Consider the following 27,107-nt stretch of genomic DNA (forward strand, 5'->3'; position numbering starts at 1 on the left):
ATTAGTGCATTGGTCAGTGCTCATTGACTGTTCAGCTTTTCTCGAATTTTCTGCACTATTCTTTAGCCGACTTATATTTCTTTATTCAGTAAGAATTTTGTGCAAGATATCCTTGTCACATGCTTTGCTGAATCAATACGTGCTTTTATGACTATTTCATGTCTATTTTAGGCTAGGATATAGTGTTCTACTTTCTCCAAAGTCCACGCTAAATATCGTTTTCAGAGACTCACTTAGACACTATTTTATTTCTTTACTAGAAAATAGAAGTGTCGAAGCCTAGAATCTTGGCATTTGAAGGGATATTAGACATCATGTAGTCTAGTGCCCAGCTGGTGAAATCTTCACCTTACTGTTAGGATGTACAGTCTGCTTGGAAGCATTAAAGTGTCAAGGTTAAGAACTGGCCTCTGGATTCAGATCTTTGTACCATTTCCACAACTTCCTAGCTGTGTGACTTGGGGAAGCGACTTAACCTTGCTGTGCTTCAGATTCCTCAAACATAAAATGGAAATAGGAATTTTATCTATAGGGTGTATCATATAGGATTTTTGAGAAGATCAGGTGGGATAGCGCATGTAAAATGTTAGGACAGTGTTTGGCACGTAGTAAGCCATGACTACAGCTTAGTTGTTAGCATCTGGCTAACTCTGGGTGAATCAACATTAAACCTCTGCGGTTAAGTTTCCTTATAATAATACCATCTCCTTTCTTCTGACTCTTGTCAAGTTTTAGCCTGAGCACTGTGAGTAACAGTTATGTGACCTCGAGTTGGTTTTGCAACCTCTGTGAGCCTCAGGGATTTCAGGTGTGAGGGGGAAATCACATCCTTTACTTGCCTATCTTGCAAGACTAGTGTGTATGAAAGCCTTTTGTAAACATGGATATATGTTAGTACTAGCATTAATGTGGATATATCTAATATTTATTGTGTATTTATGAGGTGCTGGATTACTGTGCTAAATTAATCCCACAGATTATTGCATTGATTCCTTGTGGCAGTTCTGCCGAGACTCGCATTCTTGTTTTCACACCCTGCAGTTGGGGGATTAAGGTGTGGAGAGGTTAATTCACTTGCCCACTTACACAGCAAGGGAGAGCTGGAAGCCTGGCTCGGAGCCCAGGCTCTCAACCACTGTAGCTAGATGGTCTTCCCAGGAGCCTTTTTTTTTCCATCTCAAAGTTACTGAGTTTACTTTTTTTTTAAGATAAGTTTTTAAAATATCTACCTCAAAACCTGTCTTTCTTTGCATGTTTCAAACACCGATTTTACATTGATATTATCCCCAAGGACACATCTGGATTTATAACCCAGAAAAGATATCTTCAGGAGCAATAAGATGTGGAATTTTCCCAGCAGGCTTTCAGATCAGATATTCGGAACCCTCAGGCTTAAACAAACGCAGTAGATTTTGTTTTTGTTTATACAAAAATGGTAGCCACAGGTTTCAGATGGCTTGATTGATGGCATGTGGAAGGATCTGTCCTAGAGTCCAAGCTTGGCCTCTGAGTAGATTTCCTTCTCAGGGGTTGTTGGCCTTGTGGTGAATTATTCCTTATCTGTTTGGGTTTCTAGGTATTCTGGGTCTCCATCTCTGTTCTGTTAAAGAAGGGAGTCGGGATTGGACTCCACCAACTGTGGAAGAAGCTTCTGAAAGGGTTAGAGGGATGGTGGGGGAAGGGGAGCCTCCATGGGTTGGAGCCCTTGCACGTTTGACTAATGAGCTTGATGAAGGTCACCTGACCAGGATCCTGGAGGGCATTTTCCCTGAGGGCCCTGGATACTGGTGTGGATGTGAATGGAGATCTAGGATGTACCACTTGGCTTCTGGAAACCAGGTGGAAGATTTACGAGAAATTAAGGAGTGGACCTAAAAATATTAAAGGAATTGCCTCTTCTTTCTGCTAACTTTGGATTGTATTTGCATGGGACTTTGTGTTTATGAAATAACTGAGCCATATGGATGTACAAGGATGCATGTGTTCTCCTGATCTGTTGATATGAGGAGCAGTTGAAGGGCGTGGGCTTGTCTGGAGGTGGGATGGGTGGGTGGATGTGGTAACACAAGGCGGGGGCAGGTCCGGGGAATATGGGCCCATGTAAATTTGGAGGATCTGAGCCTTTTGGCAAAATAGCACTCCCTTCTCAGAGAGAGTTATGTATGTATATATTTATTTATTTTGGTGATCACCATTACCCCCTACCCAAGATGAGGATGTTACATATTTCCTAGGTAACCTCTGTCCCTGGCGATGATTAGAGAGTAACAGATGCCCACCCCTGAATGCAAAGGCTCATAAAGCCTGAGCTCATTTCTGTTACAAATATGGAGTAGACAGGCGCAAAAGAGCAAAGCAAAGGAATAGATGTGGAAAATGAGAACTGTTCCAACAGCTATCCACACTTCCACTGTGAAAGAGACTGGGTTCAGAACAATCCTGCACAGTCATAACGCTTATCATCTTTCCTTTTCTCTTACCTTCATATATTTTTGTCATGTAATTTTTTCAACATTCCATGGGGGCCATGATCCAGGCCTAGAGAGTCATCCATTCCTCAGTACGCCTTTAATAAATGCCTGTTGTGTGACACTCTGTGTGTGTTTTAGAGACATCTATCATTTAGCTCCATGTGAAGTGGACATTGTTTTCATATTACAGATGATTAGCCCAAGGTCACAGGTAGATGTGATCTCACCGATTCCATTGGCTGCTCTCTTTCCATTGTAGCACACTGACTCGGGTCAGACCAGAGACTGGCAGGCACTCTTCCCTAACAGAGCATCTTTTTAGGATGACTGTGAACTGCTTGCGTATATCTGTAGCACCCACTGGGTATGAAGCGAAACCCATGGAAGAGTAAAGGATCAGTAGATGGGAGAAGAGCAGAGATCTCTTACCCATCGTCATGGTCATCATGAGATGGATCTGAGACATCTTGCGCTGTATCATTGGAATGAAAGCTTCTGTTGGAATTAGGGCATTTTGCTGTTTTGTTTTTCCCTTCACCAAAAGCTCCACTGCTGTAGTTCTTCATCGCTCTGTAGAGGACCTTTGTTTTGGAAACGCCAGTTCTTCCTCTCCTTTCAATATTAGCATATAAAGTCCATTTTCTTTTTTCGAGCCCTCAAAGGAGTCTACTCTTTTCTGGGATGCCCAGAGTTGTAAGTTATCATGTGGAGGAGTCAACTTGAATGACTTTTTCTTAAACTTTCATCTTACCGAATGCTTTTGCCTTTGCAGATTTTTAAGGAAATGGGAGTTGGGGGGACAGGGAGGCTGTGGGAAAGACTCTTAGACTCTTATAGAGAGTGTAGGAGAGGCTCTCTCTTACAGAGAGTGTGGGTTTATAGAAAAGCAGCTTTATGTTCACCCCCAGGCCACCATTATGAGGATTCTTTTTATTAACCATCTTTTAGTGAAGTTTTTGGCCAACTCCACTTGTCATGGAGCTCCTATTCTTGAAAATTTAGAAACATTTCCATTGGCTGTGGACACTTTCAAGGTATTCCTAGGTGTGCCAGGATTTCCATTTTGGATGTTATTGTTGGATGTCCTCATTAGTAGCTTCATCAAAAATAGCTTCTCTCAATTGTAGTAATAGATACTCCTCCTTTATCCTTTACTCTTTTCCCATCATATTGTCTATTAGCACCACAGAATAATAGTTTATCGGAGTAACAGTGACCTAAGAGAAACTCTTAGCAAGTGACAATGCGGGGGCTAGAATCCAGGGCTCCTGACCCTTAAGTCTAGGGATCCTTTGATCACATTTCCTCTTTTCTTTCCTCAGTACCCTTTCTCTGCTCAGTCATCTTCCTTCTTGCTCCTTCATCCTTTTCTGGGGCCTTTTCATCCTTTTATTAGTAAGTATGTGTTTTAGAGTTTGTCTTGGGTTGGGGCATATGAGGATGGATATAGGGATTGTGATTAATAAGAAAGGACTTAATTAAGGAGTGGGAATGGATAAGAGAAGGTTATTTCAAGAGAGGCCAATCAGCACTGATCCAACAAGAATGGGAAACAGTGATTCAGAACAATGGTTAATGTTTTCCTTTCCCAAAAATGTTGCTAGAGAGAATCCTTTATGAGTTGCTGGAGAACTTTATGAATTGATAGTACTGTACTCAGTAGGCAATGGGCTTCTCCCCAGTGTCAAACCATGTCTCGGCCCATGGGAGCTCTGGCAAGCACTCATCTCAGAATGTTTTCTGGACTCTTAAGTGGCCTTAGGAAAGGTAAACCATCCAGACTCTACCTTAAAAAATATGCTCTTGAGAACAATTGAGTAGTCTTTGGATGGAGGAAATAAACTCAAATAAAAAGATCCCTTTCTTTTAGAACCCTCAGTTCAAGTCAAGAAACCGGGGAGTTTTACTTGATTGTTCTGATAATAGATTCCTAAGTTTTCAGGGTGTGGGGCTATGAATCCAGAGAGGTTTCTAGTCCTGGCTCTGGAAAAGTCTCCTTGCACCTCGGGTCTCAGTATCTACATTGGTAAAATTAATGTAATGAACAGTTAATAGAACTCCAAGGCACCTTCCTGTTCTTACCTTTGGGCTCCTGGGAGTCTAGTTTCTCCTGTTGTTATCTCACCTGAATTGAAGATACCATTAGGTTTCATGGCCTCCAGCATCTATAACAGTGTTCTTTACCCTGGCTGCACATTAGAATCAGCGTAGGAGCTTCTAGAAATGCTGATGCCCAGATGGCACCTGAGACAAATCAGAATTTCTAAAGATAGGATACCCATATCCTTAATTTTTAAAAGGTTCCCAGGTCATTCCGTGTGTGGCCAAGGCTGAGATCTGCTGATCTTCTAGAAGGAGAGGTGAGACTTTTACCTGATGTGTTTCTTTCTCTTGGGATTGTGCTTTCATCGTGTGTGTTGGCTGATTCCTCTCAGTTCTTTTGCAGCCTATGGTGAAATAGCAGGAGCCCCTGGGTATCCCAGACTCCAGCCTGAGAGAATGGGAATGATTAATTAATTATTATGATTCATGGCACTGGCAAACCATTCACCTGTGCTGCTTCTGGCCCACATCCAGCTGCACAGATGTCAGCCTTCTGTGATAAGGGTGATGCTCCAGACTTCATGAACGCAGGTCTAGCTAAGTAGGCAACTTGAGGCTGAGGACCAGAGTGAGTCATGCTGACCCAGGAGGCCCTTGAGCAAGTGACTGAAGACTCATTGACCTTGCTTCCTACCCATTTGTTAACCCTGGTAGCAACAAGGGTTGATCAAGCTCAACTACTATCAAATACAGGAATCTCCACCTCAATACTCATTTTTTTTGTTTTGTTTTGTTTTGCACCTTTGACTTACAGTAAGCGGTGTGTGGGAACTGGCCAGTCCCAACTCTTGAGTGCTCATTGTGTGTATCTTGGCAACTCCATGTGCATTGATGTCAAGTTGGGAGCTTGAAATTAGTTATGGAGAGAGTATTTACACTCCAGAAATTGGCAAATGCTATACACCAGGGCTTTTCATCCTTTAGAGAGACTGGTTGTTAAACATTTGTTAGTCCAACATTCAGTTTACTATTTAATGAAATCATCCATTCACTCACCGAAGAGTGAAGCTTCTTCTCTATTCCCTCACATCTGCCTTTGGGTGGGTATTCTACCCTTTGGTCTTGGTCTTACCCTCCAGAATAACGTAGACAATGTCTAAGCCCCCATTATAAGGTAGTCCTTCAGATATTTGAAAACAGCTATGACGTCTCTCTCCAATCTTCCCTTCCCAAGCTATATATCCTTAGTGCCCTTAACATTTTCTCATGGTTTGGAGGCTCAATGGGTGTCTTTGAACACTGGGGTATAAGTGCTGGGTTTTCAGAGTAAAACAAAAATTCTCTCACAGATGATCTGTGGACTCTTTCATAAAAGGCTTTTCATTTTCTTTGTACATTCAGCTACTGTCACCCCACGAAGCAAGTGTGGATGTGAAGTTAGGGGATAGTTTTGGGTGTGGTTGCTGGTTGCAGCCCACATTCTTCTTCCCCTAGGATGTATGCTGCTGCCAGAACTCTTGATGGGCTCAAATTTGTCAGAGTATCATCAAAACACAGATTCTGGTTTCTGAAACAGGTAATTTTCCCACTGCTGTTTTGTTTTCTTCCAGAGGCTTTTAATATTCCCCGTTCCTTTCTTCCCTTTTCTGTAGCATTCAATCATCTGTCCCCTGATCACCAAAACTGGGTGTTGAATGACAGTGTTTTGAGTCCAGGGTTTAGTCAGACACACACAAAGTGAATTTGTTAAGATGTATCCACCTGACTGAAACTGAGGCAAAAGAAGGAGGAAAGCCGGTGCTGTCTTAATTCCTCAGAACTGTCACTCCCCATTCTCTTGGAATTGGGGCCCAGATGAGTCTGGAGCTGAGCTCGGTATTAGTTAACCAAATTAGCAATACTGTGAACTTCCTTTCAGTCATTTTTTTTTTTTTTGTAGTTTTTAATTTTATGATGTTATGTTAGTCACCATACAATACATCATTAGTTTTTGATGTAGTGATCCACGATCCATTGTTTTCATATAACACCCAGTGCTCCATGCAGTACGTGCCCTCCTTAATACCTATCACCGGGCTAACCAATCTCCCCTCCCCCTTCCCCTCTAAAACCCTGTTTGTTTCTCAGGTCCATAGTCTCTCATGGTTCATTTTTTTATAGAGTCAAGGATATGGGAGTCAGATGAGAGCTTTTGGTTGAAAAGCAATGGAGGGTTGAATGTGGCTTCTTTCACAGCCAACATTAAAAGGGTGATGCTAGGGATCTTTTTTGTTGAGTAACTGAGTCCATTGACCTCCCCAGGAGAGCAGTGGGACTGTGCCAGCAAGCGAGAGCCTTTTGGGGGAACTGGGGGGGGGGTCTCTGCCTCTTGTCTGTATTCTCAATATTGCTTTCTTTGTCTTTCATTCATTAGGATTTAAGTCTTTAGGAGTAGGTGTAGTGGCATTTCCATCTTCCTGACAGAGAGCGAGAGAGAATGGGAGAGGTGTGTATGTGTGTTCAGGACTGCCTGTCAGATGGTGAATTTGAACTGGAGCAGCTGTTGTCATGGTGATGGCAGGTCGCATCCCACCACCATGGAAACCAAAGTTAAAAAACTGATGTTAAGGCTGGAAGTCACATGATACATTTTTGTTTTGTTTTGTTTTAAAAAAAGAAAAGGGGTTTGGTTTTTCAATCTGATCTTTTTTTTTTTTTTAAGACGAAGCTGGGTGGCGAGAAAAAATGCGATAAGGAAAGCGATGAGCTAGTGAAATGGGACATCGTGAAGTCTGCAGAGCCTTCTACTGCATTCTTCTGCTTGTTAACTGCATTTCTCCTGTCATGGGGGCAGAAAGGGAGGAGGAGATGCTGCGTGCATTTCCAGATTTGCACCCTTTGCACTGCTCACTGTCACATGGAGAAGCACAGGTTAGGAGCCCTCCTGTCCTTCGGTAGCTGTGTGTGGTCCACCCTCTATTGATCAGCCCAGGACGGAGGCTGGAACCCTAAAATTAAGGACTGAGACAAGAGAAGGAAATGGAATTGAGGGTGTGACTTGCTCCAGTTAGGAGGGTGGTTCATGCATTGGTAAGTTTAGATGATTAACATTGTTTTTCAGGAAATGGAAAAATTCATCTGTAGTCCCTCAGAACCCTAAGGAATACAATCCTGTCTACTCCCTTTTCTGGATTGGTCTTTGGGCTACACTGTCCTGCTGGGTCAGCCACAGGAGCAAGTGCAAAGAAGGCTGAAAGGAGCCCATCCAGGAGCGCGTTAGCCTGTGAGCCAGGGTCCTTGGGCCTCAGCTTAGCTCTTAACCTGGCCTTTCAGCTGGGCGGGTTGGGGTGAGGCAGAGAAGGCTGGCGCACAGGCATTAGGGAGCCCTCTTGGATCTCCATCTTTTTATCTCGTACTCGCTGTCACTTCATACCATGATCTGGGCAAAAAGTGAGGCATCTTTCCAGGAAGGAGAGCTGGCCCCAGGCCTCATTTACCAGGATGGGGTTTAATTTTCTTTTCAGTCTGAAAGGTTGAAGGCCTGCATGCGTGGCCTGCGTGGCTAGGCCAGGGGACAGCTATTCCTGTGAGAATATCAGCCTCTAGAAAGGGTGAGGAAGGTGAGGAGGGGTGCAGACACACTCTGTGGTGGAAATCATAGTGGTGGCTCTGGCCACGTCTGGGTTTGAGGCACAAGGTCTGTCTCTTCAATGTTACTGGTCCCTCCAGGACAGATGTACCGTTCTCAGCAGCCCAGCCGAGGGGGATGTGATCTCACCAGCATGATCTCACTGCATTTCCATCAGGGTCTGTAGAGCTGGAGCCGGACTTCTGTGATGGTTCAGTCCCTCCTGTTCTTAGCCCTGGCCTTGGGTGTGATTAATGCCCCTTCTAATCACTGGGAGAGATTGCATCAGAGCCATCAGCTTCATAAATCCTCCTCTGGGGACTGATGTTTGGATGTGCTTTCCATATTCCCAGGAGGTTCTGGGCCAAATGTCTTTGCTCTCTTCCCGGAGGCCCATTACCATATTTTTTTTTTTTTCAAATCCTTTATTGCAGTGGGTCTTTTCAGTGTCAGCTCCTGGCTGCAGCCAGCCAGCCCATTTCCAGAGGCTATGACCACTAACTGTTGCTTATCCCAAAGCTTAGAATCACAGCAGATGCTTAAAGAGTGATTTAGTAGGATAATAAAAATGACTGTGCATTTGTGTAGCACCTTTCCGGTTTTCAAAGGACTTTATATTCATGGGTCATTTTAGACTTTGATCCTTCTGTATTTCATGTTTGGTTCTGCGGGAATGGATGGTGGTGCTTTTCCCTGCCTTGAGTGCCATGTTGGGGCAGATTTTGCAGTGGGAACCCTGACTCTGGTTTCCCATTACCAATCTACATTTCTCCATTGCAGTGCAGATTTCCAGGAAGATTCTGATTCTTCTCATAGAAAAAAAAAGTAATGTGAAAGCCTTGGATAGCTGTATTTCATTATCATTCATTTTTAAAATGTCTCTCTGGTGTAGTGCTCGAGGGAATCACAGATTAGGCAGGGCCCCTTCCCTCGGACTGTCCTTAAGTTAACATCCCACTTGTTAGAATGGCCCAGGCCATCTTCTGAGGACTCTCTCATCTCTTAGAATTAGACCTCCAAAAATAGGCAGCTGGGATAGAAGGGAGGGAAGGGAGATAGATCTTGTGGGGAGAGTGTCCTGGGCTGGGGGTGAGGGGTGGAAATGGGTAAAGGAGGCTGAGCCAAGCCTTCCCTGAGACTGTGGGCTATTCCCGACTCCCCCAGGAGTTTTCTGGAAGTGCATGAGTGGCTGCAGGCTGCTCCCCACACAAGGGCATTCTCCATTAGGCCTGGAGTCAGGGAGAGGGCACAGCATTCTGTCCCTGGTGGCCTCTCAGCCTCTCTGAGTACATTCAGTCTCCTTAAGTGTGCTCTGATGTCCCAGATCTGAGAGCACACAGCTGAGAGCCAAAGGGATCTAGGATCAGCATCCTGGTGGTGGTGAAGATACAGCTTTCCCCTAGAGGACCCCAGGTGTGCTGCTGGAGGCCTAAGTCTCTCTCAGGCCTGTGCCTGCAGATCTGCCCTGAGAGGTGTTGGCAGGTGAGGCTCTGCTGGTCCGGGCAGAAGGAGGGCTCCTCTCCCGGGCCGGGTCCCCAGGGCTCTGGTGACAAGCAGAGCCAGCACCACCACTTAGGCTTGCAGGGCAGCCCTCTTCCTTGCCCTGGCTTTCTGCGCCTCAGGAAGGAAATGAACAAATGGCAGGTGTGCAGGCCAAGTAGTGCTGCTCAAATTAGCTGTGTTGCTAAGGAAACAAGTCAACCGTTGGAAGGAAGGAGCATCGGGTAAAGGAGATAAATCAATAAGCGAACCTATTTTTGTCATTTCCCTAATGATTGTCTTGAAGCTGCTAGACGGGAAGGGGAGAGATGGAGCGACACAGGTCCTCGTTAATGGGCTCAGAGGGAGAGAGGAGTGAAGGGGTGTTTGGGGAGATTGCCAGGAAAGTGGGTGAAATGAGGCCCCTGGTGAACAGATAGTGAGACAGATATGGGAGAGGAAGTGTCTTGGCAGGTTCAAAGCACTTCCATGGCATTTTCTCCTTGGGTCCAGTCCCTTTGTTCTTCTGTATTAGATCCTCTCAGAAACCTTGTACTGATTTCCATTACCCTCAAGTTGGGATGGTTTTATTGTGTTGGTTTGTGTTTTTTCAAAATATATATAGCTTTAATTGATTTTATAAGTTAATATATACTCATTATAACACTCAAGACAATGCATAAAGGAGTAGAGAAGAAAGTGGAAATAACCCTACTACCCCAAGAAAACTCATTATCCTCCTAGCATGACAGATTTTTTTTCCTTTGCTCCTTTTTCAAAAATCTTTTTTACATCAAAGGGATCTTTTATGCATGCTGGTTTCTATTTTTGAATAGCTAATGTGTATACACAGACTATAGTACAAAAAGTTCAAGTGGGTCCACAGTGTGGAGAAAGTAGGAGATACCTTTGCAAGGATACCTCTGATTCTGGCTTTTCTATGCAATTCACTTATCAATTGATTGATTCATTAATTAGTTAATTAATTAGAAGACAATTATTGCGTGCCTACCATGTGATGGACACAAGGGGCCTGCAGGTGAGTAAGATAGGCAGAGCTCCTGCCCTCAGGCTCCCACACCTCATTGCCCTGCTATCTCCCATTTATTCAAGATCTCCAACACAGTCTGGACACCAGGGAGAGATTCAGTTCTCCAAAATGTGTTTGGTATCAAGCATAGAACGTAATGGGAGCCACTGAATTCCTGGGTGGAAGGAATCAGAGTTCTGGACAGTCTTCCATTACCATCTCATGAAGGGCCTTGTTCTTTGAGGTCTTGGCAACATGGAGCTTCTTTTGACCTTTCCAGGTCACATCTTTGTCTCGCCTGAGGTGCATTCCCTTGGCCTATGGGCCATTATTTGCAGTCCAGGCTCTTGCCTTGGGAGATGTAGCAGAGCCACAAGCCTTGAGCCAAGCTTATTTGGCTGGAAGTTATGAGGGTAGATGAGAAGAAATGGGAGTGGTGCCTCTGAGTCAGCTCCCAAGGGTGGGGGTGAGCAGGAGCCCGGGCCTGAGCCAGCGTGAGTGACTACCGTGCAGTCTCTGTGACGGCTCCTTAATGGAGCTCCTGCTCTCGGGGGTGCCTCCTGCCTCCCATTCATTCATGCCTGCATTGAGCATTGAGTCAGCTCCTACTGTGTACCAGGGCCTCTGGTAAGCACTGCCATTGGAGAGATGAACAAGAACACGTCCTTGCTTTCAAACTGTAGTTTCTTGGGGGAGACAAATAGGAGAAATGATAAAATTGTACAATATGAAGGGCTATAGGGTACAGGGAGAAACCTTCACAGACGAGGTGGTATTTTAGAGTGCTCTGGACATAGGACCAGAAAAGAGGAGAAAGCTCCCCCATTGCAGGTGGAGGCCAAAGCGCCAAGATGTAGGTGCCCATTCTTCATGCTTTCTTCAGAAAGAGAAGGGGGCGAGAGGGGGACGGAAAGGGCTGAAAGGGAGAGTGGCTGGACCCCAGACAGAACTGGATATTCTCTGCCAAGATTTCCCAGTCACTGTCCTTTCTGTTGCCTCATCCACAGATGCATGGTATTCCCATAGTCTCACCTCTGCTTCTCAGCAAAACTTCACCTCAGATTCTTAATTGCCCCAAACATGAATTCATCCTGAGGTTGAGATGAGCTGTAAGGTCTAAAGGGACATCCCTCCCAAGGATATGTGCATTTAAACAGTTTCCACATTTCAAGCCAAAGGATTGCTGCTCTGCATGGGTCCTTAGATATCAGACCATAGGCAGAGGATTTGGGTTGGGGAGGGCATAGCAATGGGGTCTTTTCAGAACCTATGAATTACCAAACTCTCACTTTTGATGGAAGCCTCCCGGGCTTTAGGCAGTACTGTTCACTGAGACCTCAAGAATTCTCGGCCATCCAGATATCTGGCCAGTCACAGGAAGTTTGGGTCATTAGCACCGGGGGCCAAGAGCCTTGCTCCTGTCCCGAGCATCCAGCAGTGGTGATGGTCATACCTTCCTGAAGCTAGCCAGCCCTGTGGTCACAGAGAAGCCTCATGTATCTGTACCTGGACATTCTCGAGTAGGTGACCTGACAGGTCCACGCAGGGAGTTGTATGCTTAGGTGATCCAGCTAGGGAATGCAGGTGTGGAAGTGGGAGCAGGGAGTGGGGACCATAGAGGGGCTGCCGCAGTCCCAGCAGGTATTGTGGGGTAGAGAGGCTTGGGGGGCATACGGCTGCCACGACCCATCAGGCCTGCAAGTCAGCACCTAAGAGCTCATCAGCTTTGAAGTCTGTGGCTATCACTTGGAGGTTTTCAGGGGAAGAAGCTTGAACCCCAGAAAGTAATCCTATCACCCAAGCAGACCCATGAGACCTCAGGATGTCTGCCACTCCCCAGTCCTGCCTGCCAGGTCACCTGCCGGGCTCCATGGAGCTGCTGAGCAGCTTCTCTGAACTTGCTCGGGGCACTGCCAGCCAGGGCCAAGGGCAGCTGAGCCCCGTGCCTTGGGAATGGTTTCGCTGGGAATAAGGATGCCACCAGTTTCCCTCCTGCCGGAGCAGCAACCTTCCTCCTCACACCTGGGGACTGGCGGTGACATCTGCCCTTTGACCAGAGCTTCCCAAATACGTTCCTCTGACACCATTCCCAGGAGAGGTGTTCCGATAAAAGGATGATGTGGTGAAGTTGGTTAGGGAATGCTCTGTACCATTCCCACCCCCTTTGGGGGAGGCGGTGGACACTGTTGACAGTAATACCAAAGGCTCCAAGAAGTCCTGCTGGAGGAGCCTGCTCACTCTCCTGAATTCCCGCTTTCCCTCATTGATTTGATTGCCAATTCCTATAGCACTGGTATCCTGTGGCCTGCATTTTAGGAACACTGCCCTAGATGCCCTCCACTTCTCTTGAACTTTGTCAGTGGCTGGTCGGCATGTTGTCAAGAAAAGGCCTGCATGCCTGGGCCACCACTTCTGCCATGCTCGCATCTTCATGTTACCTTTTGGGTCTGGGGAATTCGGGGTGTCTGAACCCAGCCCAGGACCAGCTAGCCTCTGGGACACCAGGTCCTGCTGTGGTCCCTGGTCCCGCTACACTTAGAGCTCTGGGTCAGAGCCCATGATGGTAGGGAGGAGCACGCCCCCGTGACCAGTGCCTGCTGGTGGCCCTGGGGGCATTGTGGGCAGGGGCTTGTCCCAAGAAAGTGGGCGGCCCGCCAGGTGGGCGTCTGTGGAGCATGTCCACTGGCATGTTCAGCTCTCAGGGGCCTCTTTCAGTACCGAGAGAGACTGCGGGAGGAGGAATGGCTGGGCGTGCGGTTAGATTCTCCTCCGACTGGGAGGGTTTAAAGGAGCACAGTGGGGTGCGGAGGCAGGGGGCTGGCTCTGAAGTCCTCGGAGCCCATCCAGTCTGCAGATCCGGTGGCAGAGCCTCAGAGCACCAGAAGCCAGCAGGGCTAGAGCGTGGGTCCTGGGGGAACACTCGGGCTGTGTGGGAAGAAGGGTGGCCAGCTGCGGGAGAGTGGGCAGTGACTCGGGCGCACGGTTAGGGCGGGGGGGGACAGAGATGGCACTGGGCACTGCCGCATGCCCTTGAAGAGCTCTGGGGGCTCTGATGCAGCCTCCTGCCTCACCCGCTGCAGCCTCCCATTCCAGCACTGGGGCCTGAGCAGTGGAGGGGAGCTCGCATCTCCTTCCACACGTCCCCTCTGCTGGGAGGTGCCCTGCCCTTCCTCACAGATGCCCTGAATGCCCACTGGCCACTGATGGGCACTGGGGCGGGGAAGCATCAGGGGCCTGATTATGAACTGTACTCCCTAGGGAAAGCTTTAGGCCCTACGTGCTACACAGCAGGCCCGGATATGTGGAGGGACAAGGAGGATGGTCCCTTGCCTTCCCTCCACTTGGCCAGATCTACTCTTTTCTTCTGCCCGGATGCCAGAATCTGCCAGAGCATAGGTTGCTTGGCAAGACCTGTGGCGACAGCTCACTAGTGTTTGTCACAACAATAGTCACGGAATGAAATCCAGCATACTTGACTCCAGAAACTGGTGATTCCCTCTCTCTCTGTGAACAGTCCCCCCCTCCAACTCCTCCTGGGCTCGCGGCACACCCTTTCTGCAGGAGTCCGGATGCAGGCACTTGAATCATAGTCCTCTTGTTCAGAAAGGCTCAGGGAGACCCCTCATCTGTCTGCAGAAAAATGCAACAGAAAAAAAGCCTGAATGCATTATCCATTCATTTGTAGTTTGGTTCTTAGATGCTCTAAGAACCAAACTGCCCTGGACTCAGACTCATGATGCATCTCTGTTTGCTGTCTGTGTAGAAGCTCAGGAGAAAATAAGGTGGGCCAAGGCAAGCTTCTCCTGCCCACATTAAATATTTTTCTGACTTGGATATTGAAATAGAAGAAAGCTCACATGGAGAGAATTTTTCTTTTTCCAAAGGCCCTTCTACTCAGTTGAGCAGAGGTTCTAGAGGAGGAGGCCCCAGATGTGATTCCCAGAGACAGCAACAGACAGCCACGGCTGGATCCTTGTTGAAGCATCGTCGTCCAGCGCCGTGGTTGAAGCTGGGGAAGAGCAGGAGCCTGCGGCCACATCACTGTCTCTTCCTTCTTCCTGTTTCTGTTTTCAGCCCTGCTTAATCCCCGGCTATACCATTGAATTCCCTAAGTATCTGGAGTGTCAGCCAGATGTCGAACTATATTATTTATTGGCTACATTCCTCCTTCTCTTGGAGAAGGTGCTTTGGGTTTAGAGCCCAACCAGAAGTGGTTATAGTTTCTCATGCTAAGGACCATCCAGTGCCCTGCCTGCCTGCTCATAAAGATCATGCAGACTGCACAGGCATCATTGGGGTTTTAATGAAGTTTGTGTATTTATGTGTATAGCCATCATGGAGGCTGCATCCGTCTCTCTTTGGTGAATCTGTTCCTTAACTTCATCTTTCCTACGCCATTTGAGTACATGATTTTGGCCACCATCATTGCCAACTGCATTGTCTTGGCCCTGGAACAGCATCTTCCTGAGGATGACAAGACCCCGATGTCCCGCAGACTGGTATGTGCCTCCATTCATCTCATCTTCCCCCCCAGTCCTTTCTCTTCCCCGGTTCCCTTCTCCTTTGCTTCATCACCTGGCCACTTCCCCTATGCCCTCCCCTACAGTTCAGTGAGGAGTTTGTTCTTTGCTGAGGGACAAGTTGGTGACAAACCCCACTGGGGTGCAGAAGAACGAAGAGGACTGACCTTTTTTAACTCCTACTTCCAGGAAGTTCTGAGGGCATCACAAACACTTGTGTATACACTGTGTGGCAGTCAGACAAGAAGAAAGGGCAGGCGCAAGGGCCATTAACTTCACTCCCCTTCCTAAGGGACTTTGGAAGTGAGAGGGAGAAGGATGCTCAAAGCCTATGTGCGTTCACAGTGATGACTTTGTAGATGTCATGTTCATATTCTCCTTAAAGCAATGAGTCACGTGTCTAGTGTATTCCCCCTAGAGAGGGAAAATTAATTGTGTAAAATCCAAATGTGTGGATAAGCGGCTTCAGCCTGATTATCTGCAGATGAGAACCCTTAAGCTTCCAGGGTAAGTGAAGGCCAGCAATGGAAAAGCCAACTTCACCAAGACAAAGCCAGAAACATCAACCATCCTCCTGGGAAGAAGTCTGGCTTGAGTGTGACCCCCCCACCCATCCATTTCTGCAGCTGGTGCCTCCTGAGGCTTCCCGTGCTCTCGGGCACTCCTGGAGTCCTTAAGCGCACTAACTTCACACCTGTACCTGGGGCTGGCCCAGCGCAGACGTCAGGTGTTGTGTAGGAGAGAGGAGTGGTCAGAGTGGAGAGGGCGGCCGGGGCGTGACTTTGTCTGCATCTGACAAAGTATATTCCCCCCCCTTACCGGCACCTGTGCTCCTCATCCTGCAGGAGAAGACAGAACCGTATTTCATTGGGATCTTTTGCTTTGAAGCTGGTATCAAAATTGTGGCCCTGGGGTTCATCTTCCATAAGGGCTCGTACCTCCGCAATGGCTGGAATGTCATGGACTTCATCGTGGTCCTCAGTGGGTGAGTCCTCTTCCTGTCTGTCCCTTTTGGTGTGAGGGGATGTGCCTGTGTGGTCATGAAGTGGCTGCTGCAAGGAACCCAGGGGTGGGAAGGCAGAAGTGCATGCAGTAGGGTCAGAAGAAAAAAGTTCAAGGACGGGATTCTCCACGGGGCCAGACCGTAGGTGACCCACCTGCAGGGGGCTATGGGTACTCTGTGGAGATGCATGTGGCATTCCGTAGAGGTTACAGAACCAGGGTGTGGCTGCTTCTCCTTCTGCTTTTCCATTCTGGGTTTGCCTAGTGCTGGGCACACATACCCTAGTGAGTCTTTTCACCAAAGCAAGCAGCTTGCCCTAGCCTGAGGGGCCCCCGCAAAGATGGGCCCCGAATGCCATTGGGGTGCAGTGTTTCTTCGAACGTTGAAGAAGACCCCCACGGATATTTTCTTAACTGATAATTGAGACTCGTGTCCTGACCACAGAATTTTTTATGACTTGCAGATTTATTCATATGAGGAGGTATAAAATTGAGTCACATTAAACTGTTTGATAAGTAATAATAAATTGTTGCCCACACAGTGTCATAGGCGGCGTATGTTTATTGGCAGTAGATTTAAATATCTGATAAATCATGTTTTTGAGAATGAGTGTAGTATGGCCTCTATTGGGGCCTATCTACAGTGCCATTAGCAGCATGTGGGATGGGCCTTGGGACTGGTGATAATGGGCATGCCTCTCTGGGCTTTTGTGGTTTCTCGTTGTTGTTTGTGTCAGGTAGCTTTTGGTGCCTGAGTGGGAGGGTAGTGGCCCAGGCCTCATGGGGGAGCCCCTGTGGCCCAGGCCCGTGTGGGTATGGCAATGGCAGCAAGGGGTGTGACTTGGAAATTCCCATACCCAAGCTGCTTGCCAGACCTGTGTGGAAAAGAAGAGAATGCAGTAGAAAAGGGAGGAGGGGGATCTAGGAGCCACCATTACGATTGACCAAAAGGGGAACAAAGAGGAGATTTTTTCCAGGGAACAGAGGAGTGGAGGTAGATGAAGTCTGAGAAAAATAAGAGCTTGACAATGTTCGTGTCTACTCATTGTCTTGTGGAATACACACAATACTTATACTTTTAACCTTCACACCAATTGTGATTAAGTGAGAGAGAAAAAGTTGAAGGTGTAAAGGATTGGAATGTTCGAATGGAGCTCATAAGCAACCAACCCCTCAATATAGGGAACAGATAAATAGAGACGACGATGTTTAAAAACATCTGTTGCCTTACAAAAGGATTTTCTGAAGGTTACTCTTGTAAAAGAAAATTCTACTGAATTTTAAACATGGTTTAGTCTATAAAGATAATTTGTACATAGTGTTTCAGAAGTGCATGGTCATAGTGCAGCACACCTGGGCAATGTTTTCTCATGTTTTATTTTTTTCAGCTTTATTGAGGTATGATTGACAGATAGAAATTGTCTGTCAATACCTATATTTAAGGTATGCGATACAGTGTTTAGACATACATTGCAGAATACCACAATCAAGCTAATTAACATACCCATCATCTCACATAGTTACCTATTTTGTGTGTGTGGTGAGAACACCTGAGCTCCACTCTCAGCAAATACACCCATGTTCATTGTAGCATTATTCACAATAGCCAAGATAGGAAAGCAACCTAAATGTCCATCAGTGGGTGAATGGATAAAGAGATACACACACACACACACACACACACAGAGGAATGTTATTTAGCCTTAAAAAAAAAAAAAAAGAAGAAGAAGGAAATCCTGCCATTGGCAATGGTGTGGATGAATTTGGAGGGCATTATGCTAAGTGAAATAACCCAAGCACTGAAAAGAGACAAATACTGCAGGATCTCATTTATATGTAGAGTCTTTAAAAAAAAATCAAACTCACAATAACAGAGAAATGAATGGTACTTCCTAGGTGTTGGGAGTGGGGGAGAAATTGGCCAAAGAGTACAAACTATCAGCTACAGAGGAATAAGTCCGGGAGACCAGCATGGTGACTATAGTTAATAGCAATTATTTGACAGCTGGATTTCCTTCTGGTTTTGGCTATTATAGTTAATTATTAAAAGTGTTCCAATGTACATCTTTAGGATATCACATTTTAGTAGGCATTGTGACAGGTTGAAGTGCTCCCAAAGTCGACTCTGCCATTCTGGGGTGGGGTCTGGGAGCTAGGATGTGTGAGGAGAGGTAGAGGAACTGGACCCTTTGACAGGATGGGAGAAGACTGATGGGAGCGGTACCCACTGGCTTCCCAGAAGGGTTGCCATGTGGCTTGAGGAGCAGATTTGTAGGAGTCACTGGGGTCTTTCCATTAGCATGTCCAATAAGGCCCTCCGTGTCCTCACCAGCATGTATCAAGGTGCATATGAGTGGGCACAAGTGGTGACCCCTAGGCCAAGTCCGTTGTCCTCTTCGTTCTCTGCCCACTCAGCCCTCCAACCTCCCATTCTTAGTGGCCTTCAGACTTTGCCGAACGGCCCCTGCTGTCCATCTGAACCAACAGGACCTTGTCCCTGTTCTTCCTGCACCTACTGATTTCTTCCTCTCTCCTTAATTCCCATGTGAATGTGCTCCAGGGAAAGGGCTTGGCACTCTCAAGATTTGTGCTGAGGGTGCTGAGGGCTGCGGTTCGATCCCGCAGGAACAGCTACTCAGATTTAGTCTTAGGTTCACACAGTGTGCTCACATACCAAATCACAGCGCTTCTCCAATGCGCATTTCTCAAGCTGAAGCATCATTGACATCAGCCTGTGTCTTACAATAATGACATGATACAGTGTAATTGACAGCATTTTTCTTTCTGTCTTTGCTAAGAAGGAACTCCTGGGGCATCCTACAACTTTTGGGGTCTTAGAAGCAGTAAAATATAATACCAACCCAGGGAGGCAGGCAGATCAGGCTTTTGATGTGAATCATCTAGGACACAGGTTAGGTGCTCAGCCCAAGATCAACTGCTTCTGGACCGCAGATCCAGGAGTTGGCACTGTGCCCTTTGCCCCAGGGCTGGTGCTTTGCCTGGGACAGCCCCCTCTCCAGGCTTCCTGACATCCGCCTCTGCAGCAGTCCCTGCTGGCAGCTCCTACTCCCCACCTCAGCTCCAGGTGTCACTTCGCATTCTCCTTCTGTGTACAGAGGGAATGACAGGTGCTGGAGCGTGACACAGCGCCCTGGGCTGAGGCTGCACAACTCCTCTCAGCTCTCAGTGTATGACAGAGGGGAGGGAGCGAGGGAGGCGGTGTTGAGATGTCAGACAGCTGGGTCAGTGAAAGACCTTCTATCAGTGACCTTTGCTAAGGAAGAGTAGCTGGGGACTGGGCCACTCCATTTTGCCTGTTCCTCTGACCTTCCAACCTCTGGTATTCTTAGGTCTGTAAGTTGATAGAGTTTATGGTTTAGAAAGTTAATATAGATGCTTTATTCATCTAATGCTCATAATCCCCCAAATGAGATCTTGTTATCCTCATTTGACAGATGGAGAAACAGGTTCAGAGAGGGTATGTGACTTACTAGGAGCTACCTGATCCAGGACTTGAGCTCACATCTCCACATCTTCTGGCACCAAGGTCCTTCTTCACACTCATTTCCCCACACTGTGAGCCACCTGCCAACCTCATGGGCTCCAGGTTTTTATATGCAATCTGTGTGATTGCATGTTCCTTCAGTTCCCTTGATGCAACGTGGGATGGGCAGGGAGGGGCATAATTTGGCAAATGTCCCCGACCCAGAGCTATGGCTTCCTGTGTGACTTGAGGAGGACCAGAGTCCCATCTGTCCATCCTAAGACTTCTCTCTGTGGGCTTGGAATAAAACTCCCTGCTCTGTGGTTAAGAAGACATGTTACTCAGCTCTTGTGGGATTAATGTATAAAAACTGAATCACAAGTTCGTTAATAGGCTTGTTCGTTCATTCAGTCATTTATCTATTCATTTTTTGAACAAACTTGTGGAATACTCAAGCAAATGCTGGGACTGGGAAACACCAAAGTTAATATATTCTCATTTCTCCTAAAAGATAGTGGAATTTGCCATTCCTTTAACAAACTATTACCTTACATAACTTGGGATCTCTTATATTGGTAACAATTCAGGACATGCTGTTTCTAAACATTTGTTAGGCCACCTGAAAAATTCTACATTATTTCAAGTCATTATTCTCTGTTAGTCTTTATAATAAATCATAGTACCTGGAATAGATGGGTAAGTGATAGAGGAGGATGGAAATTCAAAGATTCTCCTAAGCCATGGCTAAGAACAGGGAAGTAAGGGTGAGGACCCTCTTTCAACCCTGTTCATCTCTGTAGCCTCAGGGCCTGGATTATAGTAGGTACTTAGTAAATGTTAATTGAATTGAATCACTTGCTTCATTCCAGAATCTGTCTTGTCACCTATAGGATACAAAAGAGAGTGCTGAGGGAAGCCTGGGACTGGGAGTAGGGAGGGGTTGTCTATTCCCAATCCTTCCCCTTGGTCTACAACATCTCTCTCATGTAGCTATGACTCGTCCCAGCTCGCTCCCATTCTGATCACTCTGTTGGAGAAAAGAGAGCTGAGAATTCAGTCTCTAGGTTATCAAGAGTTAGGGGGTTCCAGTCATTTGGGCCTATTTACAGGGTTATCGGTGTTACCTTTTGGGGCTTGCTTCCTGGGTGATGGGGGTGGAGGCAGGGTCAGGGCTGAATATTGAAGACCCAGCCTTCTAGAGGTAGCTATAGGGGGTGGTAAGAAGAAAGCAACAGGATTGGATCACATGACATTTGCTATACAATGAAAGCTGCCATTTGTTAGTCTATATGCCAAAGACTGTAGTATGTATTCACACATGCACACATATATATGTATGTGTGTATGTATGTTACTGATCAGAACATGCTGTGCCAACAGTTTTGTCAGCCTTGCTGTGGGAGATGACCTGTTTTGACTATTCCCCTGACTGTGAGTACATGGGTGCAAGCTCTGGAGAATGGGCAGGTGTATCTGATCTTGGGGCTTTTCCTCTTTTTTCTACTAAGGCCCTCACTCCAGGGCCCATGCAATCACCTGTCCCCACCTTACTGTCTTCCTTCAAGACACATGGTTGAATACCCACAATGTGCCAGGCACTGTGCTCAGTGTGGGTGGGATGAGGCTGAGCATCCCCCGCCGGGAACCACATGTCATGAAAACCCAGAAGAAGGGCACCTAACCTAGCTATGGGGGGTTGGGGCAAACTTTCCGAAGGAAGTAACATTTAAATTGGGATTGAAGATGGGCACGTGGGACTTAGACAAGGAAGGAGAAGAGGTTTTTCTGAGGAAGGAATGCTACGTCCATATCCTTGCAGGTACGAGAGTGAGAGCAAGCAGGACAGTTCTGGGGTGTTGGACAGTGGCCATACCCTCTCTGAGAACTGAGCCTGGAGGTCAGCCGGGGCCCGTGCCGGCCTGGCTCAGGAGCTTGAGCTTTAGCCGGAAGGCAGTGGGGGACCCCTGAAGGCTTTGAGCAGGGCTGGGATGATTCGTTCTAACTCTGCTCTGGATGCTGCACAGGACTTCTTTATCCTGGACACAATCCACTCTGAGGAATTGCCATGAAGAGGAGAAGGGAGCCATGGCCATGTCTTTGGCTGCAGTTTAGGAGGATGTGCATAACCAAGCAGAGAGAAGAAAGACAAAGGAAAAGGGAACAGGAAAGAAAAGCCTGAGGAAATGCTGGGGGCTGCCAGCTCAGGTCCCCAGTTTCTCACCAGCGGCACATGCAGAATGGTTCAGCCTGAAGCCTGTTGGTAGGAGGACAGTATCGGGAGCTAAATATACATTGATAGGTATTTTTAGAGGGCTTCTGTAAGGAGGCCGCCCTAATACATGAGTTTCCTGAGCAGCTAAAGATCGAGGAAAACAGTTTCCCCGTTGGAGCACCGTCTCTTCAGTGCCGAGAATGTGGGGGAGGTGTTGCAAACGCAGTCCCGGGGCCCCCAGCCCAATTTAAATCTCTGTGGTAATAGTACGATAACACTTGGTATTTATATAGCATCTTCATGCCAGTGAGCCTGGCAGGATTTTACAGACCTGTCTTGTACTTATCCTCTCTGCTCTAAGTGGGCGAAGCAGGGAGGTGAGGAGCAAGGAAGGGCTGGGTAGAGGGAGGGGGCATTGGAGCTTGTCATTTGGGAGATGGGGAAACTGAGGCTGAGTGAGGAGATGTGAGAGGCTTGGCTCTAGAGGAGCTGAGTCCGGAGAAGGGGAGGAGGTCTCTGGTGCCTGAATGCTGATGGCGGGGTGCTCCGCTAGCCCTCAAGCTGACTGCTTCTCATGTTCTTGCTCTCGGCAGAGTTGGTGGCTGCCCACCCAGAGACCTGCACCTCCTCAGTGGCTCCTTTTCATTTCTAGCTCCACACAGAGGCAACACAGCTGCTGCTTGCAGCATCTCCTTCCAGCAGAACATTAGTTTTTTTAAGTGTGTTTTCCTCCAGATGGGTGAATGATGGGAACGATGGAGTTAGAATAAGGAATTTTGGATCAGGGGAGAGGGGGACCAAAGGCAAAATGTGGAGCTCAGAGGTCTCTCAGCTCTGTCCCATGAGAAACCCAGTTCCTTCAGGAGACTCTGAATGAGAGTCTCAGGTGGTAGCTGACAGGTGGGTGAGTTGGGATTACTCCTTGGGTGGAGGTAACTGTCCTCTCATGTGAAGTCTGCCTTTTTTCTATGTTGAGAATCATCTTTGATTCACTCAAAAGGTATTGATTGAGTAGCTACTATGTTCTGGTTTTGGCATGGTTTCTCTCTCCTGAAAGGCTGCTTCTTGCCTCCCCCACTCACTGACGGAAGCTGGAACTGGAGAGAACTGAGTGAGGCCTGAATTGGCCTTGTTGGAAATAGGGAGGAAGTGGGAGAGGGAGTGGGGGAGGCTGCAGAATCCATGGGGAGATTGGTTTGGGGCTGTTTTTCTGGCTTTACATCCATTCAGAGTAACTTAGGGAAAACATGGTGGCAAGCTGCTTTGTAAGTCAGACCGTGTCCATCCTAGGGCACATTAGTGCGTGCTGTCTCCCGTGTGTGAGCGTGTGTGGGAGAGCTTGGCAGTGGGAGAGTTCCAAGGCATGTCTGCGAAGCAGAGATGGATGTAGCATAAATGTTCATTCTGTAGATTTACCAGGTAGGCTTCAGAATGAAAGGGAGTGTTTACATTTGCATCACTCGGGCCGGGATGTGTGCACTGGAGTCTGTTGTGGGTAGAGTCCACAGTTAAGCACAGATACGTCTGTGTGAGATGTGCAGTTCAGCAGCACTACTCAGTGTATCCATCACCGAAGTCAGGAACGAGCAGAGGTGGTGAGTGCAGAGTGGTTGCCCACAGGAGGGGGTGAGGGGGAGCAGTGCAGATGCTGAAAGGAAAAAGAAGGTGTACAGGTCTTTAAAGAGAAAGTACAAAGGGAAGTGAAGTCCACGGTTACTAAAACTTACTGAATTTTAGATTTAGGAGGATGCTAGATTGCCCTGGCTTTCCCTTATTTATTATTTGTCTTCGAAGAGCGAACCGAGGCCCCAGTGGCCAAGCGACTTGTCAAGGGTCTCGTCGCTGGAACGCAGTGAGCAGGGACCCGGAGCCTGGTGTGCAGTTGGGCTCTGCTATCCCTGATAGTGAGAAGCTGCGGCTGCTTGATTGTGTTCAGGCCGTCAAGCTGGGGTGGTAGGAAACAAATACAGGTTTTTATTAGTTAGCTGGAATATATATGTGGAATTTATATAGAAGCAGTTCAATCTAGTGGGCTGAATGTTTCGGGGGGTCCTGGGCTCTGGTCCTGACCCTACAGTGCATTCTGTCCGTGATGCCGGGTAACACATCAATGATCTCAGCCTCAGTTTCCTTTATGAAGTGAAGACAGCACCTTCCCTAGCTTCTTCACCATGTCTTGTGACAAGCAAATAAAATAATGACGAAGCTGATGTTGATGGTGATGGCTCCCGTTTCAGCAGAAGCTCACGTCTTATTTTAAATGAGAAAGCCTTCATATACCATTTTATTTTTTTTAAAAGATTTTATTTATTTGACAGACAGAGAGAGACAGCGAGAGCAGGAACACAAGCAGGGGGAGTGGGAGAGGAAGAAGCAGGCTTCCCGCGGAGCAGGGAGCCCGATGTGGGGCTCCATCCGAGGACCCTGGGACCATGACCCAGCCGAAGGCAGACGCTTAACGACTGAGCCACCCAGGCGCCCCCAGATCATTTTAAATGTAGAAACACAACAAGGCAGATAACTGTCTCCATTTCGCAGGTGAGGAAACCAACACTCAAAGAGGCTAATTCTATTACCAAGAATTCCAAAGCCCATGCTATATCCAATATATGCACAGTTGCCTCAGCAAAAGTGCTTTGAAAGATAGTGAAGCAAAATAACAAATCAGTGAGCAGTGATACCTTCCCCCAGGACAGTGATATTATGAAGATAAATGTTAAAATGCACGTAAAGCACCTTGAGTACTTTGAAAAAAAGGTGTATAAACAATGAAGCATTCAAAATACTCTGGTTCGGTAGTGCTCATTCAGAATAGTCATTTATCTCCATAAAACTTGCAGCCACAGAGACACGTTTCACTACAATCTATTGCAAGTTCCAAAACAGTGGCTAATTTAAAAATTTCCATTACTTGTAATTTTGTTTCAAGACAGAAGTTTACTACTACTTGAACATAAAATAGCTCTCCCTTCCTTTTGGTAGTGTATCTAATCTCATCAGAACTAGTCAAATCCTTCTACAGTGATTATCAACAACAACAAAGTAAGTCCAAGAGTAACAGTTGAAACAAAGGCTTTCATTTTTAATCTTTATCGATAATGAAAATACTATATTGCCCAGACTCCCCTGCCTTTTATTTTATTTTATTTTATTTTATTTTATTTTATTTTATTTTTTGGCTTCGTCTTCTGGCCCGCCCTTCTCCTCCCTACTTCATACAGATATCACAGGTCAGAAGGGTCTGGTTGTTACAAAGGAAGGCTGAAGAGAATGCCCCTCTTCCCTCAGGAGGAATGTCCCATCAGAGAGCTCTAGTTATCGCTCTGAGGAGAACTGACAGGGAAGGCCGAGCTCCAACGTCCTCCAACCCTTGTCTTTCATTTCCTTCTGTTTCGGCTGCCACTCTTCTGTCAGGAGCCTGGGCCGTGGTGACACAGTGGTTAGGAGAGGAGCTCAAGGCCATGGCTTTTCTCCCTGACTTCTAACTCTGGGACAGTGACTGGGAAGCTGAGTGGCAGGTGTGGTGTGGCAGCTTCAAACATGAAATGGCATTTGCTTTGAAGTCTCATGATTCACGTCACTGTGGGGGTCCATCGCATGCATCTTACCTCCTCCTCCCACCCCTGTGGAGCCAAGCTGGGCTTACAGAGTTGGCCTTAGCTCAGGGCCACGTAACTGGCCACGGGGGAGCTGAAATGAAATAGACTGCTCTGATGTGTCTTTTCTGTTGGATCTGAATCCAAAGTTTGGGCAAAAAGGGATGATGAGGATGATGTGTCTCCCAGCCTGGCCCACTCAGGGCTGAGCATGTCTAGCACCCACATCTGAAACTCTGAATTACGGGGTGGGGAAGACACCAGAGGGGCCAGTCGAAGACGGGGAGGAAGGAAGGATGGAGGCAGCCAGTATTCGTTGAATACCTTCCGTGTTCCGAACACTGTGCTGACTCCAAGGGATATGGCCATGGACAGAGATGTCCTTTCTATTGTTTTAGAGCTTGCTAAGACAGAGAAGACAGATGTTAAATAAACTTAAATATGACCCAGCAATTGCACTCCTGGGTATTTACCCCAAAGACACCGATGTAGTGAAAAGAAGGGCCATATGCACCCCAATGTTCATAGCAGCAATGTCTGCAATAGCCAAACTGTGGAAAGAGCCGAGATGCCCTTCAACAGACGAATGGGTAAAGAAGATGTGGTCCATATATACAATGGAATATTACTCAGCCATCAGAAAGTATGAATACCCAACTTTTACATCAACATGGATGGGACTGGAGGAGATTATGCTAAATGAAATAAGTCAAGCAGAGAAAGTCAATTATCAGATGGTTTCACTTATTTGTGGAACATAAGGAATAGCATGGAGGACATTAGGAGAAGGAGGGAAAAATGGGCAGGGGGAATTGGAGGGAGAGATGAACCATGAGAGACTATGGACCTGAGAAACAAACGGAGGGTTTTAGAGGGGAGGGGAGTGGGGGGATGGGTTAGCCCCGTGATGGGTATTAAGGAGGGCACGTACTGCATGGAGCACTGGGTGTTCTATGAAAACAACAGATCATGGATCACCCCATCAAAAACTAATGATGCATTGTATGGTGACTAACATAACATCATAAAATTAAAATAAATAAATAAACTTAAATTTAATGGTATTTAAAGTGCTGCAAAGGAGACCTGTTAGGAGGTTGGGAGGGTTTTAAATTGGGAGCCTAACCTAATCTGAGGGAGGATGTTCAAGGAGTTGCTGTTGATGTGGAAGCCTGGAGACTGGATAGCATTTGGCTGGAAAAAGAAGACAAGAAGGAAGGGGGTGGGATGAAGAGAGTATAGGCAGAGGGTAGGGCAGGTGTGAAGGGCTGGAGGTGGGAGAGAGCCTGGCAGTCTGGGAAACAGAAGACTAACACGGGCCTGTCGCGTTATGACTGAGGTGAGGGTAAGCTGAGGGAGGCTGGAGGGGACATGTCATTCAGGGCCGCATTGGCATCCTAAGGGATGTTCCACAGGATGCCACTGCATGGTTTGAAGTGGGAAAGTGGACATGTTTGCAGAAAATGAATGGGGATGGGACAATGCTTGCTGAGAAGATAGAACAAATTCCTGAGGGACTCTGTGTCTGCTCAAAATTAGGTACATAGAATTAGTGTCCTCCAAGAGTCCCTCTCTTCTGTCTTGCCTCCTTCCAACACTGGGCCTCAGCTATAATTTTGTTCAACCCTTTGGAGTTGTACCAAAACCCAGTCTGTAAACCTTA

General features: G+C 47.0%; 1 protein-coding gene across 3 annotated transcripts in view; it reads left to right on the top strand.

Annotated features, from left to right (window-relative positions):
- CACNA1E (calcium voltage-gated channel subunit alpha1 E) overlaps positions 1–27,107 on the top strand; it is a 276,327-nt gene that overhangs the window by 19,385 nt on the left and 229,835 nt on the right. For all 3 annotated transcript variants that reach the window (XM_021682567.1, XM_021682568.1, XM_021682569.1), the window contains exons 2-3: positions 15,024–15,129; positions 15,996–16,135. In XM_021682567.1, coding sequence (XP_021538242.1) covers positions 15,024–15,129; positions 15,996–16,135 — 246 coding nt within the window. The remainder of the gene's footprint in view (positions 1–15,023; positions 15,130–15,995; positions 16,136–27,107) is intronic.

Source organism: Neomonachus schauinslandi, chromosome 6 (assembly GCF_002201575.2).
Source record: "Neomonachus schauinslandi chromosome 6, ASM220157v2, whole genome shotgun sequence".
NCBI classification, from domain to species: domain Eukaryota; kingdom Metazoa; phylum Chordata; class Mammalia; order Carnivora; family Phocidae; genus Neomonachus; species Neomonachus schauinslandi.